The 16,181-nt window shown below is 34.9% G+C and overlaps 3 protein-coding genes across 3 annotated transcripts; 2 read left to right on the top strand and 1 right to left on the bottom strand.

Moving 5' to 3' along the window:
• On the top strand, nt 1-3,084 carry LOC105959343 (pectin acetylesterase 7). Its single transcript, XM_012983426.2, has 13 exons — nt 1-130; nt 589-743; nt 849-931; nt 1,028-1,157; nt 1,278-1,351; nt 1,442-1,528; nt 1,667-1,791; nt 1,875-1,935; nt 2,054-2,110; nt 2,200-2,277; nt 2,378-2,471; nt 2,551-2,690; nt 2,761-3,084. The coding sequence occupies exons 2-13, from the start codon at nt 590-592 to the stop codon at nt 2,896-2,898; spliced, it is 1,221 nt and encodes a 406-aa protein (XP_012838880.2). The 5' UTR covers nt 1-130; nt 589; the 3' UTR covers nt 2,899-3,084.
• A 1,309-nt stretch (nt 3,085-4,393) lies between these two features.
• Nucleotides 4,394-11,014, top strand: UBP16 (ubiquitin-specific protease 16). The gene is made up of 11 exons (XM_012983425.2): nt 4,394-5,217; nt 7,026-8,220; nt 8,296-8,384; nt 8,544-8,629; nt 8,765-8,927; nt 9,035-9,155; nt 9,253-9,410; nt 9,511-9,595; nt 9,685-9,897; nt 9,983-10,044; nt 10,142-11,014. The coding sequence occupies exons 1-11, from the start codon at nt 4,883-4,885 to the stop codon at nt 10,743-10,745; spliced, it is 3,111 nt and encodes a 1,036-aa protein (XP_012838879.2). The 5' UTR covers nt 4,394-4,882; the 3' UTR covers nt 10,746-11,014.
• A 2,479-nt stretch (nt 11,015-13,493) lies between these two features.
• On the bottom strand, nt 13,494-14,769 carry LOC105959341 (AT-hook motif nuclear-localized protein 28). The gene has a single exon (XM_012983424.2). The coding sequence runs from the start codon at nt 14,578-14,580 to the stop codon at nt 13,651-13,653; it is 930 nt and encodes a 309-aa protein (XP_012838878.2). The 5' UTR covers nt 14,581-14,769; the 3' UTR covers nt 13,494-13,650.
• Nucleotides 14,770-16,181: the final 1,412 nt, after the last annotated feature.

Genomic DNA, 16,181 nt, shown 5'->3' with positions numbered 1-16,181 from the left:
GCTTTATATAGAGGAACATTGTACTATATATAATGAACAAAATCAGAAGAAAAAAAACCCAAAGCAAAATAAGTAATTGTATACTTACATAAATAAATCCTTTAACAAGTGATCAAACGTGGTTCTAAAGGTAAGTTTTCTATTTCCATTACAGTTGCATAAGTTCATAGTCAACAGCGGAACCAAAATTTTAAATGTGCAGTAACCGAATGCCGTAAAAGAAACACTATGAGATTACCGTTAACACAATCATACAAAAAAATTATATATTTATATATAAATAATAAATATTTGAAAAATATTAGGGGAGCATGCCCCCATAACCCCATGTTGGCTCCGCCAATTAATTTACGTGTGATGTGTGTTCTCTTCTTCACATCACACCTCATATAAGGATATTTATTACTCATAAACTTCACTTTCACATTATTACCTAAAATCAATATGCTAATTAATATATATATAATTGTTTTATTACTGTCCAACATTTATGGATATTATTATTATTATTATTATTATTATTATTATTAATTAAAAAATCACAAATAAATACTTATTAATTAATTATCTATTTTATTTCATGTGAAGAATGGCGAAAAACATTCCGGCCATGTTTGATCACCGGTTAAAGCTAATTATTTGTTTAGTCATTTCAATGAGTACTAATATAAGTGCTCATTTAACTGCTGACTACAACAATATTAGCATCACAATACTTGGAAGTGCAGTAGCAAAAGGAGCAGGTTTGTTTTTATTTAATTTTTTTTTAATTAATTTATTTATGATGTTAATCGAATATTTATATTCACATTAATCTTAATTTAATTGCAATATTTTATACTATGCAGTTTGTTTGGATGGGAGCCCACCAGCTTACTATTATGTAAAGGGATTTGGAGATGGAGTCAATAATTGGGTGCTTGATTTGGAGGTTTAATTTATAAATTATTATAAATATTAATTAAATTTACATTAATTTTTTAATTAATTATTTATTTATAAATTAATTATGAGGTTTAAATATTAGGGGGGTGGATGGTGTGCCTCAGATGATTTTTGTGCCACTAGATTAAAAAACAACCTAGGCAGCTCCAAATATATGAACGGTACCCATGACTTCGGACAGATCAAAAGCCAAAACCAAACCGAAAATCCAGGTAAATAATTAAATAAATAAATAAAATAAATCAGATTTAATTATAATTAAACTATACAAGTGTTGTTCATCCTGCATCAATAATTGTACCACGAAATTTAATTCGTTTTTTGAATTCCAGATTTCTATAACTGGAACAGAGTCTATGTTGCTTATTGTGATAGCTCTTCGTTTATGGGAGACAATATTCAATCAGTAAGTCTATCTCATAATATAATCTTTTTTATATATATATATATATAATTAATTTATTTTTTCAATTAATTCCCGATTTTTTTTCTTTAGGAAACCGGAATTAATCGTAGGGGTGCAAGGATTTTTAATGCCATTATGGAGGATCTTTTAGCTAAAGGAATGGCGAACGCTGAAAATGTACGGCTATAACTTTACGCGATGATTACTCGATTTATGTATATTTATATACAAGTGTTGGTAAACTAAAGTACTAGACGAAATTCTTGTAATAATGTAAAATAGTATGCGATTAAAAATTCAATCGGAATTTTGCAGGCCATACTCGCCGGAGGCTCAGCCGGTGCATTGGGCGCCCTCTTTCATTGCGACGGGTTCAGCGAACTTCTACCGAATGCTAAGAGAGTAAAGTGCATTTCCGATTCCGGTGTTTTTGTCCACGCGTAAGACTTTTATATTAATTTACCTTTTTTTTTCAATTAAAACATATGATTTATAATATTTTGTGTGAATAAATTTGTAACAGGGTACATCTTCCTGGAGCCGACAAAAGAGCTAATTTATTTGCCAAAGTAGCTGCATATCAGGTATATGAATATACATTAAAAATTAAATAAAAAAAAAATATTCCCACAAACATGGAATATTTTATTTATTTATTTGATAAATGTAATTTTAATTTTTGTAATATATATTTTAATGCAGGGAATACCCATCGATTCTTTGCCTTCGTCATGCACGTCAAGAATGAACTCGAGCTTGGTGAGAAAATATTAAATAACTTAATTTATTTTTACTTTTATTTTTTATTAATGAATAATAAACTTTTATTACACGTAATATATTTGCAGTGCCTTTTCCCCGAGAATTTTATCGGAGATATCAAAACGCCACTCTTTTTAATCGAAACAGCTTTTGATCAATATCAGGTACAATTAATTTTTATTTAATAATAATTAAAAAATATATATATAAGTAATGCATTAATGCATTTTAATTTTTTTATAATTCGGATTTAATTTTTTTCAGTTAGGGTCTCACTACTTCTCAAATGGGTCCGCTTGGAAAAATTGCACTGAGCATTTAGAACTTTGCACCCCTTCTCAGCTACAAGTCATGAAAGGTACCAATATAAATAAATAAATAATATAATATTTTTCACAATTTTTTATTTTTTTTATAAATTTATATTTTAATTTCAGATTATGGCATAGCCGTTAGACAAACATTGCAAGAAATAAGTGATACTACATCCGTAGGAATGTTTGTTCACTCTTGCTTACGTCATGGTCACACGTACGAAAGCTCGGGTTGGGATTCGTCGTATGTACTGGCAAATAAGGTAATATTTACTCACACGCATTATTTTATTTAAAATTAATAATAATTTATTCATTTTACTTATTGTGCAGACTATTGCACAAGCCGTTGGCGATTGGTTTTACGGTAGAGACTTTTTCCAAGAAATAGATTACGATAACGAGCTCCCACTTTTCAAGAATTGCACCAAGCTCACTGCATCTACATACGACCCAAACTTATACGCATAAATGCACTTGTAATTTATTCCAAATATATTATTCATTATCTACTTGAAATTTGAAAATCACCAAAATACATATATATTATTGGTGACGTTTCATATTTTACGTAATTGGTTATTTACAAGTATGTCGTCGTGTAAGCTTGTCGGTCCATCTTTATACAAAGTGTTGACATATTTATTGAGCAATTAATTCATGAGTTATTATAAAAAAAAACATATATAATCAAACCGTTAATTTATATAATACAATCAACCCTTTAAAATCTATATATTCTAAAATTAAAACGTAACAACTTACCAGTGATCTTAAAATAACTTATCAGATGAGCTTATCTGTTGTTTAAAGTAAATTTAGTCAAACGGGCCTATGGTTTATATTTCTCATTTTCTTTAATTTAGTATATCTTAACTAGCTAGTGCATGGCCCGGCCCATATTTTATATAGCCTGAAATCAATTTTTATTTTAAATCGAACAAGGTTCAGCCCATTTTCTTTTTTAATATAAATAGACCATTCCTATAAAATATTGGGTAAATTACACACACACCCCTGAGGTATGCTTAAATAACTGTAAGGTCCCTGTGGTATCGATAATTACACTTAGCCCCCTGAAACGTAGTCAGAAACTCTAATGGGATAATGAATTGGATACGTTATTCCGATAGGGTTCTAACGGACTACTGGTTTCAGAAAGTGGTGGAGACAACAAAGAGCTATGGGTGATTTAAGAAATGTTCGGGAATGTTCGGGGAGCCATGTCACCCCATAGCTTTTTGTTGTCTTCACCACTTTCTGAAACCAATAGTCTGTTAGAACCCTATCGGAATAACGTATCCAATTCATTATCCCATTAGAGTTTCTGACTACGTTTCAGGGGGCTAAGTGTAATTATCGATACCACAGGGACCTTACAGTTATTTAAGCATACCTCAGGGGGGTGTGTGTAATTTACCCTAAAATATTTTCAACAGTTATACCAGTCATAATTGATAACAGTCTTCAATTGTTTTTAATAATTTAAAAATACAAAAATATAGTTTTATACTTTTATTTGAGGTTCTACGTGCTGCCGAAATTTTCATTATATTGACATAATTAAAAAAAATTAAAGTAATTAATAAGTCGTATCTTGTACAAACTAATAACATAGTTTAAGTAATTAATTTTGATCCACGCGATTAAATCGTTAATCAATTAAATCAATACAACAATAATAATAATTTAACACAATCTCAATCTTGTAATGTTTACATATATACTTAGATTTATACATATATTACGTAAAATTAAATAGGTTTCGTAGCTTTTGGGGAAGGAATGTATATCTGTACTTGTTATTATTAATTTATTATTATTATTATTATTATTATTATTATTATTATTATTATTATTATTATTATTATTATTATTATTATTATTATTATTATTATTATTATTATTATTATTATTATTATTATTATTATTATTATTATTATTATTATTATTATTATTATTTATTGTAAAAGGAGAGAGAGAGAGAGAGAGAGAGAGAACCGTTGGGAAAACTACAGTCCAGTAAAAAAATTCACGTTCAACACTTTTTCTCTCTCTCCTTTTCTTGTTTTTACTTTCCTCTTGGACAATCTTTCTCTGTCTATTCGTACGCAAGTAGCCCTGAAATCTCGATCTCAAAAATCCTTCGGTCAGAATTTTAGAATCTTTTTCTTCTCGAGCGTTTTCGTAAGCGACGCAATTAATTTTCCGAAATTGAGATTCGGCGATTTGCGTACGGTTTTCTCTCACGTTTGTTTTTTTTAACGCGATCTGCTTGAATAATTTGATGATGGGGGGTTTTCCATTTGCTTTATTAGAAAGCTGATTTTTTCTCCTTTGATAGGGTTAGAGTTAGCTCGTATCGTGACTAGGTTTCAGGGGCGAAATTAATCTATGAATTTTGAAGAATTGGGGTTTTCCGGTTGCTATTTGATCCGCTGCCGTTGTTGTGTAAATGCTTTTAAGAGGGGATCTAGGATTGTTGTGCAGTTTGGTAGCGGTGGTGCTTGGATGGCTCTTCGTCCGCCGGAAATTGCGGCGCGCCGCTGCCCGGAGGGACGAGGTCAGGAGGCTCATGGCTTTTGCGTCGGAGGAGGCAGCTAGGGTTGAGCGTGAAGCTGCCGCTGTCTATAGAAGCTACGGCTCCCCCCTGCCGGCTCAGCCAATTGTGGCGGAGGAACCAATTGTAGGGCCAGGATCACCTCCGGTACGGCAATTGCAGTACCAGTGCGAGGTGTGTTTTAGCCCAACCACAACTCGTTGCAAGCAGTGTAAAGCCGTTCGTTACTGGTAAGATCTTTGATCAACCCTAACCCCTATTTTGGAATTTTTATTTAATTTTTTATAGACTTGCAAATATTTATCTTTAATTTGTAGGGTTGATTATGGGTGCATCTTTTTTTTATAGAAATTCCACATAAAAAATAATAAATGAGTGAAATTGTAATTTCGATACCCTGGTAAGTAGCACAAGAAATCTGCCTGAAATTAGTGCAACAGCTTATGAACTAAGCTAAGCTGTCTTTTACTTTTCAGCTAATGATTGGATTGCATAATATCGTAAAAATGTTGAAAAAGTAAAAAATTACGAACAAAAGAGAGTGATGTTAAAACAGTTAATGAACTTCTCCGAATAGGGTAATCAATGTTAAGAAAAGTATAACTATATCTCTTAATTTGGGATAGTGCGCTATCGTTAGAATTGGAAGTTAAATGCGACGTCCTACATTTATCGTGTTCCTTTTTTGTTTTGTTTGTTCCGTACATTTCACTAGCTCTACCCCCTTGATAAATACCCTGGAAATTTAGAAATCAAAGTTGCAAGGAGGAATTAGGAATACTTGAGCTCTTGTCCAAAATGTGAACTTATGCATGCTTCATTAAAGCGTAATCCATATTCTCATGTTTAAGATGGAACGCCTTCATAATTGAAAATGGGTTGTGGAATAACTCAACTATTTCTGCAGTTTCTGCAATAGTTTAGTGGACATAATATAATTTAGTAACTGTATATTTGGTCGATGTGAAGTCAAAAAAACGTGTTTGAACTATGTATAGTAATTTTTTATGTTGTTCTAGTGATTTTGGTAATTTCATGAAACCTTTTCATTACGAATTCTCTCTTTTAGATGGTAATCTTAAAGTGAAATTCAACTGCTTGAAATAATAAATGTTGACTAAGGACCAAAAAATTAACAACCGTAGGCTATACCGCCATACCATGGCATTTAGAGCCATTACAAATTCTTATCAATTATAAAATTTCTAGCTCAAATGATTCTTGTTCTGTATTCTTACTGTGGACCAAGACAAAATCTAATTGTTTAGAATTAAATAATGTTTCCTTTTTTCACTAATTAATTATAGTTTTCCTTTGAGAGATGGTGCTAAATATTAATTATTTGAAATGACTTTTTATCCCATAGATATCCTCCGGTTTCATATGATGATGTCACATCACCGACGCTAAGTCGTTGAGGGTGTTGAAGTAAACACGAAACTCAATTTCTTAACTGCACTAAAAATTTGTTCCGAAACAAGATTTTAAATGAGAAAAAATGTCGAATCCTCACAATCAAACGATTTCCTGAATAACATAGTTAAATAAAATTATTACCCAGAACTTGTTAAATTGGATTCAACATCTTTTGTCATTTATATTATCTTGCTATGTGTTATGTTCGACACTTGAATGATAATGCCATGGTTCAAATCAACCTGCTAGTTATCCTGTTCCGAGGCTTGAACTCTTGTATAAGAACAAAATTTGGAGGTGACCTTGCCTTCTTTCACCAATTTATTGCTTATCTAATCGTTCTCCGATAATAGTTTGGTTCTTCTTCTCCCACAATCTAAAAAATATGTTTCCAAGTATCTTTTTCTTAATTATGATTTTATAAGTAGGAGCCTAAATAGGCACCTTGGCAAAACTCCTTTCATTTTGACGAAGATAAAAGGAAAGGGAAAAGTAGGGGGCGTTCTAACAAACAGTGTTTAATTACTTGCTTAATGACATTAAAATACTACCATGTATATGCAATGATTGTGGTCTTTTGATGGCACATGTTCCGTTTTATATACATATCAAAATGCTGCAGCTCCAGAAGATGTCAAATATTCCATTGGCGACAAGGTCACAAGGATGAGTGCCACTCGTTTAGCAGTAATCAGAATGGTGATGCAGGAGCCCAGTCCGATCATGAAGAATTTAAGCAAAATGAGATCCAAAGCAGTCAAAATGTTATTGAGGTTGAAGTAATGGATTCTACCAAACCAGTTGAATTGTCTTCTCGAGAAGACGTGGTTTCAGATAAAGTTTCTCATGTGCTTGATGAGAATAATGACACTGAAACTGAAGCTGAAGCTAGTCATGATCTGAAAAAAGCTGATATAAATGTGAAGGCACGGGTACAGTTGCTTCCTGATGAATCTTCGCCATCCGCCATTTCAAAGGACACATCTGTTGCTTTGAATAACTTAAAAGATGGTAATAAATTTGATGCACAGAGTACTATGAATGTGGAGTCCATTAAGCCTCTCTTATCAGAACAACCTACTGTGACCAGTCCTGGACATGGTATGCCTGCTGTCAGTGTCTCAAATCAGCTGAAGTCTGATTGTATCGATATAGATGAGAAGTCTGAATCTTCAACTTCATCCGGCTGCAATGACAATGGCTCGGAAGAACATCTACTTTCTGAACCTTCTTCGCCCTCATTTGATTTTTGGGGTGGAAAAATTGAACCCGTTAGATCCAAAATCAATCAAGTTCATGAGGATGATGTCAGCATGCTGAATTCTCGTTCATCACTTCGTCCATCCTCAGACAGGATTAATGGCCATGTTGAAATGTTGCGTCCTGACAAGAGTAAAGTCCTGGTCGATTATCCTTCTCCAGCTGCACCGGCTCTCAAGGAGTCAATTGCAGTATCAGAAGTGAGTGAAGATGGTTTGAAGCCCAGAGGACCACAATCATTGGCACCTAAACATTTGGACCGTGAAATTGGTCGAAAAAATGGTAGTTTAGATACTTTGAAGCGTCAACAAAATGATTCTTCAGGACTACTATCTTCTGAAGCCCGTTTCTCTTCTAGCGCCTACATAAGTAAACCTTCTGTTCTTGATGTGGAGTCTGTGAAAAACGAGCGTTTGCAAGGCGATGCTTCTTGCTCTTTGGGAAACGGTCTCTATGCGCGAAGTGCTTCAGCGAGAGTTGTGGATCAGCGGAGAGCGTCTAACTTTATTAGGCATGGTTCTTTAGGCGCTGGAAGTGGGAAAATGGGAAGATATGAGGTCTCTTTGAAGCTTCATTTTTTTTACTCATATATCATAGAAAACGAGAACTGCTAACCAGGTCTTGTTTTACAGGGTTCGTTTCCATATGACGTTTTTGTAAAGCTTTACCACTGGAACGAGGTTGAATTATGCCCCTTTGGACTTTTAAATTGTGGGAACAGGTAAAACTCAACAATTTTTTTTTCTCTTTTTTTTCCCTGGATGTTTTTGTATCTTATTTAACTTAAGGGGAAATATTTTGAAATGAATTTTTATCTGAACGGGTTGTGTCTAAATTTGTTAATGCTCACAAACATTTTTTTAATTTAAATATCCTGCAGCTGTTACGCGAATGCTGTGCTCCAGTGTTTGGCATTTACTCCGCCCCTCACAGCCTATTTTCTCCAAGGACTACATGCGAAATCTTGTAAGCATATTTGGTGTAATAATCATGTCAATGTACCTGCTTGTATAATCTTTTGGAATGGTGGTTAATTGTTTTTTAGATTATTATATTGTTTGGATCCTTACCTCTTCTATTTGCATCTTTCTAAAACATCAGGTCGAAGAAAAGAATGGTGCTTCACCTGTGAATTTGAGGCACTAGTTGAGAAGGCCATGGAAACCAATTATCCTTTGTCACCAGCCCGGATAATGTCCCGGATGCAGAATGTTGCAAGTCATCTGGGTAATGGTAGGGAAGAAGATGCTCATGAATTTCTGAGGTGAGTTCACGTTGGCGTACTTGATATCTGCCCAACTGAATGCATGGTTTAAGGTTCTACAGTTTATCAGTCTTCAAAATACGTCTGACATTATGCTAAATCTACAGATACGCAATCGATGCCATGCAAAATATTTGCTTGAAGGAAGCTGGAGTTAATGCGCCAGGCTCTTTGGATGAAGAAACAACCCTCATGGGGCTCACCTTTGGGGGCTACCTCCAGTCAAAGGTTATTTGAAAATATGTATCTGAACTATGGAGTTGGGGAGCTAAATTAGACGAGTTCCTAATTTCTTTTTCTTGTGACTTGTGAATTCACATTGCAGATTAAATGTATGAGATGTGGGGGAAAATCCAAGCAGCACGAAAAAATAATGGATCTCACCATTGAGATTGGAGGACAGATAGGAACTCTTGAAGATGCCCTACGTCAGTTCACTCACTCCGAGGTTTTAGATGGTGAAAATAAGTACCACTGCGGCAGGTTTGTTTTCTGTTATAATTATTGCATAAAGGTGGAATATAGTAGGGCAATGTAGAAATATCTTCAAATGAAATATGATAGAAATATATCATTTTGGTAGATGTAACTCATACGAGAAGGCCAAAAAGAAGCTGACGGTATTGGAGGCTCCTAATGTACTCACCATTGCACTTAAAAGATTTCAGGTAACCACTTTTCGGTGAATGTAAATTTCAGAACATTGTTTTGGTGTCTTTACTATAATTACTTTCTTACGTTGTGTTTGTGCTCACAGTCGGGAAAATTTGGGAAGCTGAACAAACCAGTGAAGTTTCCGGAGATTCTGAATTTAGCTACGTTCATGAGTAGAACAAGTGACAAATCCCCGATTTACCAGCTTTATGGGGTGCTGGTTCACTTGGATGTTTCGAACGCCACATTTTCCGGTCATTACGTGTGTTACATAAAGAACAATCAGGGGAGGTGGTTCAAAGCTGATGACAGTGTGGTATGTTTCTTTTTTCTGCTCTATTTTTTGTTGCCACTCAATCACTCGATCTCATGTTTTTTTTTGTTGTTTATCATGGTCATAGGTGCAACCGGTTGAGGTCGAAAAGGTTCTGTCCAAAGACGCGTATATGCTTTTCTATGCAAGGTAAAGATTCCTCAGAAATCTACATTCTTCTTTTAAACTCGAAACTGTTTTCATCCATAAAAATCAATCCTCAACATTAATGGAATTTCTATACTAGGTGCTCGCCACGCGCACCAAAACCAATACGAGAGTCAATCGCATGCCACGATCCTATAAAACCAAATACTATATTCAGAACCCCCCATCAACCCGTTTCATTAGACAATTTGACTCCTAACGTTGACTTTTTCCGGGATATCAAGAACAACAACACGGTGAATAATTATACCAGGAGGAGGAATTTAGAAGAAAGTTCGAGCGAATGCTCTTCTACTTCTTCCTCTTTTTTCTCTGAGTCCGAATCTAACAGCACAGAGAGCAGCAATAGGGGATCTGTAAGCACAAACGACGAAATATCGTTGGATCAAAGTTTGGGCGTTGACCAAACGATCAACTGCTGGAGCAGACAATGGAGGGGCGCCTCGGATTCGGACTCGTCACCGTCACAGTCATCTTCTTCTTCGTCACCTCTGTGCATGAGGCGCTCGCGGCTTGCTGAGCTGGGCCATTACTCCGAGAGAAGTGGCTTTTGCTCTGCTTTCAATGTAAGTTCGAATATGGATGGGGATCGTTTTCGGGAAACGGGTAATTGTAAAGAAAGGGTTTCGCCTATTTTGTGCAGCTCGAATAAGGTGACGGTTAGGGCTTGTAGAGGTAGTTAGTTGTAGGGACAACTAATCCAATAGATTAGGAATCAATAATAAAAGTCTGAAAAAAATATGTACATTTGAGAATATGCAAGAGAGAGAGAGAGAGAGAGAGAGAGAGAGAGAGAGAGGATTGAACTTTGGTAATTTATATATATTTTTTAATTTTTTTATTTCTAAATAGGTGGGGAAGAATGGGATTGAGGAGATGGGGCTAGGGGGTGAGTAAAATTTGGTGTTATATGGCCTTGCTCATGTTGAAAATGATCCCTCAATTTTGTCAACTCTTTTTTTTCCCCTTTATACAGATGTATAGGTTTATATATATATATATATATATATATATATATATATATATATATATTATATGCACATATATGTAATGTTATGTAATTATTATTTTAATCTAACTGAATTTTTTTATATAATTATTTACATATTATGGATCCCCCCGGGTGTCTGAAACTGTCAGGTGTTTCTTTAGCTGCTGAAGTTTGTTATCTTATGATATGCCAGCTATTTGGGCACTATTTCGTATTTAATACATGTTATATTGGAAATACTGAATTTATATTAGGGTTTTATACTGCACTATACCCAATCATAGTTATTGGGTAATATTCAATCGTACACGTGTGTGTATATATTATATATATATATTTTACACATTCAACTTGAGTGCATGGGCATCTGTATCTACAGTAGAACCTCGATAAATTAATAATCGATAAATTAATAATCTCGCTTAAATAATAATTTTTTCCAGTCCCTACTTCGGGACAACGTGCTAAATTAATAATTCGCTAAATTTATAAGATAATACACATTCGAAAATTTTAAGAAGCCCCATATAATATATAAATTAATAATTCATAAAAATAATTCTTAAATTACATGATACAATACATATTTTATAGATCTATAAAGGTTTAATAAAATATAATTTTATTGCCGTTTGTTTCTTGTTAAAGTTAACATTACCATCAATCTTGTGCCTCACTTTTCTTAACATAGTTATTAGAACTTCTGGTATAGCTTTCGCATAACTCAACATGAAATTGTTCAATACCATTGCTTCTTTAAGAGCTTCCGTTCGTGAAACGGGCTCTATAGTGCATTGAACGAATGGTACAATGAATAATATATACGTAAAAAAATTAAAAAAAATTGTTTATTGAAAATAATAACAAAAATAATTTCATAAATTAATAAATTATTAATTAATGTATAAATTAATAATTATTAATTTATCGATAAGTTAATATTTCGCTAAATTAATGAAATTTTGATGGTCCCAACTGTATTAATTTATAGAGGTTTAACTGTATTTGGAAATGTCTAAAGTGGGCTCCATAAATTTGGGTAAGGTAGTAATCGTCAGGATAAAAGCAAAAGACTAAACCAGCCTCGGTTAGTAGTTGCTAGTACATCATTACATAGAAGGGGCAAAACTGTCATTTAGTATCTTTTTCTAATGATATATATATATATATTATATATATATTATATATATATATATATATATCATATTTATGGGACGAATAAGTGAAAAGGAAAATGAAGAACATGAGAGAGAGAAGTAAAAGAGTGTGAAATCGACAAGGGTTTTGAGTGACACAATAGTAATAATACATTGGACAGAGAGCAAAAGAAATTATCACACCAAAAAGCACTTTTCTGCTCTTGCTGCTGCTTCTGCATTAATCCCCAGCCACGTCTTTCAATGCAAAACCTCTATTATTATTATTTATAATTATTTATTATTATCCACCCTTTTTATCCATCCATCTATCTGCTTATAAACCCTACACCAACTTTTTTATATGATTTTTCTTTTTTTGGCAAACGTTGGACATTGAAGAATTTAGATTATACTTTGGCTTTAATGTTATTTTGAAACAATATTTAAAATAGAAAATAAAAAGAAATAAAAAAGAGAATCTTGGTAAAACAGTTGGGTAGAGTAGCGTTTGGGTAAATGACAGAAACAAGGAAAAGGACATCTGATAAAGATTTTACTCTGACATTAAATCATATCAGCACCAGAGTACACATCTTTTTCTTTTTCATTTATTATTTTATTATTATTATTATTATTATGGAGAAAATTTATATATATATATATAAATTGTTTTTTTGCGAGCAGTAGAAGCGACGAAATAAAAGCTGAAGAAGAAATTGGAATGACAGCGAAAGCAGTGGAGGAATGGAATGCTTTTTTAAACCAAGACTTTTCTATTAAATAAATAAATAAATTATTAATACTTTTCAAAAAAAAAAGGAAAAAACAATTATTTTTTGTTGACAGATGAACTGAATAATAATTAGAAATATATTTCTTATTTCTTAGCATGCTAAAGATAAATACAAAATATATCAAATAGTGACACACTTAATGCAGGCATAGACTATGCATATAATAATGCATGTGGATAATATATATTATATTTAATGTAAATAATAAACAAATAATATTAATAAAATATGGGATTTAATAGTAGTTAGAATGAAGTTCAGATTAGCATTTTTTTTTTTTTTTTTTTGAGTAATTCAAGTCCATTACAAGGGGAAGTAGGGGTGGGGGGACTCGAACCCTAGACCGTTACCCTACTATTTGTAAAGGCTAGGGCTAGGTACCAACTCTCCTAATGAGGTCCTAATGAGGGTTGGTAAGTTCAGATTAGCATTCAGAAACCTTTGTTTATATTCTTAATTAGCTGAACTAAATTAATTAATTAATTAGAGTAATAAACAGGTGACAAATTGCTAAACTAGTAGTCATTAACAAAAATAAAATATAAAGTGAACCACCCATAGCAAACAGTATCGATCGGCATAAGAAAAAGAGGGAAAAACTAGGGCAAATAATTTGACACAAACATTCGACTAAATCGTCACCGGCATTGCGTGAACAATTGGATCAGTACGGTGGTTGTGATGGCGGTGGCTGTCTGGCGGTGGGCGCCCATATTACATCGGAAGGCTGGTAGCTGTAAATAGGAGTGCCGCCGCTGTCTCCGCCGGAAACCGCTTTTGGAGAGTCGCGGTGGTGGTTTTGGCCGCCTTCTATGGCCGCCGCGTCCGCGTGATCTACCGCGAGCTGCAGCCTGTCGAATGAGGGGCGATTGAAGCTGGCGGCGATTAGGTATATGGTTCCCGCGGAGATCAGAGGCCCAACCACGTGACCGCCGACCACCTGCCCCTGCGGACCTGCCAGGGAAATTGTGAACGAACCGTTTCCGACCGGCAGGGCGCCGGCGGGTAGGATAGTGGCGGAGATCGATAGAATATCGAAGCGGCCGTGGAAGGTGACTGTGGCGCCGGGGGTGGTGGACGGCTGCTTTATGGTGACGTTCGCAACGACGCCGTTGCCGTTGAGCACGGAGAGGCCCATGTTTCGCTTCCGGCAGAAGCTCGCCGTCGATTCGATGACGTCGACGCCGGGGGGGAGCTCGAGTACGTAGGGGCTCATGGAGGGTTCCGACGAGTCACGAGTGATGATGACCGGGGGTTTGGCTTTGTTCTTAGATCCCGGCGGACGGCCGCGTGGGCGGCGGACGACTTCGATGGTGGCGCCGCCGTCGCTTGGTGGAGGAAAAGCGTCGTCGTCGTAGGCCTTCCTTTTGGCGGCGGAGGAGTGGTTGTAGGAAGGGCTGTGGCTGTGGCTGTCGGCTTCCTCGGAGGTAGGTGGGCATTCAGGGCCGGCGGCGGTGTGGTGGAGATGTGGGGGCGAGGGTTGTGAATGAAGGTGGAAACTGTTGTGGCTTTGGTGGTGGTGGGAGAACATGGCGGCGGCGGCGGTATTAGAGTGGTGGAGACGTTTATCTTCACCACCGTATTCCCTTTTCATTTTCTTTAATTATTTTTTAGCAGTAGAAATAAGAATGATTCTAATATATGTTTGTTTATGCAGATGAGAGAGAGAGAGGAGAGAGAAGAGAGAGATGGATAATGGATGGATACAAAGATAAAATATAGCAAGTGGGAGAGAGAGAGAGAAGCAGACGTCTGGAGAATTTCAGAGTGGATTGGGGGTGCAAGGGTAGACATGACTTTTTCAGGTAACGACAATTATCCTTTTTATTTCTTTTTCTTTATTTTAATTTCTCCCCTAATTAATTTTCTTTTTTAATATTTGTTACGATTTATATATCAATACATAAAAATATAAGGAAAAATATAGCGGGAATAGAAAGAAGGGGGTTGGTGTAGGAGCCGCAGTTATTGGGTGGCGGTAGGGGTGTAATGAGCCGAGCTAGAGCCCAAGTCCAGTTGATTAAGTGAGTTTGCACTTCAGATCTATTCTGACGAGCTCGAGTTCGAGTTCAAATACTAAATTATATTTTAAGAAAAAATACTATATTTTCTTTGGTAGCAACAAACTTTCATGCCATTTTCTCCTAATAAACGTGACAAATCCTACAACGCATCCTTCTTCCAACCACCATCACCTCGCCGCTCACAATAATCATCTTCGATACTAATTGGGTATTAAAAAATAAAATTGAGAGATTCATCGATTTTTTAGTAAAAAGTGTGTGCGCAATAGTATACGATTTTCTTATTTTGCTTCACTACTAAACAATTAGTGAATGTTCTTTTAGATCATAAACTATTTCTTTTTTAGATCATAAACTATTGCTTGACTATAAGTAAACATCTTCTATACAACTTATATGAGTGTTGAAACATATTATTATTGCTTTTTAAAATTTCAACGAATTTAAGCAAAATGCGTATGCTATAACATATGCTATTTGCTAAAAAAATGTTGAAATTCCAAATTTTTACTTTTATATTTTTTGCTAAAGCCAATTAGACAACCCATGAGCCTTAGTTAGAAAAGAACACTCGAGCTAGCTCAAACTCATCAGAATTTACTTGAGCTCGAGCCCATCATACTCGAAGTCAATTAGTTTAACCTCTATACTAAAATATAGTATACAAGTATTTTGGTTAGTCTAGGGTTGGAGTCCCCTACCTCCCTTAATTAACTTGAATTTACTAAAACAAAAAAAAAATAAAAAAAATGTAGTACTTCTTTGGTCAAAATCCAAAAGCAGTAAAACTTGAATTTTCTCAAACACTCCTAATTACCTTTTTTCCTTTAGGAAAACGAAATATAAAAAAAGAAAATATAAAAAGAGATCCGAGTGGTGTCACTTTAAAAGCAGCTGAGCAGACCAAGTGGGATTGAGGAATAGACACAATGCCGCCCATCGATATATATTATGATGAAATCTCGTCTTCTTTTCCTTTTTTAGGTCACGGGCCCTTCTCTACTATCATCATTACCTCTAATTTCCATGGCGGTCATTAACATTTTACCCCCTCAACTATACATATATTTCAACACTTCCCCCATTTCTTTACGGACGTATTATCATGTCTCATCAAACGCGTTTTTGTATAGTTGGGCTGGGGTGAAAAAGTTAGAATGCGTTTAATGGA

Source organism: Erythranthe guttata, chromosome 14 (genome assembly GCF_056151865.1).
Source record: "Erythranthe guttata isolate IM_541 chromosome 14, IM_541, whole genome shotgun sequence".
Lineage (NCBI taxonomy): Eukaryota > Viridiplantae > Streptophyta > Magnoliopsida > Lamiales > Phrymaceae > Erythranthe > Erythranthe guttata.
The sequence above is the reverse complement of the archived record's forward strand: the minus strand, read 5'-3'. Positions and strand labels throughout refer to the sequence as shown.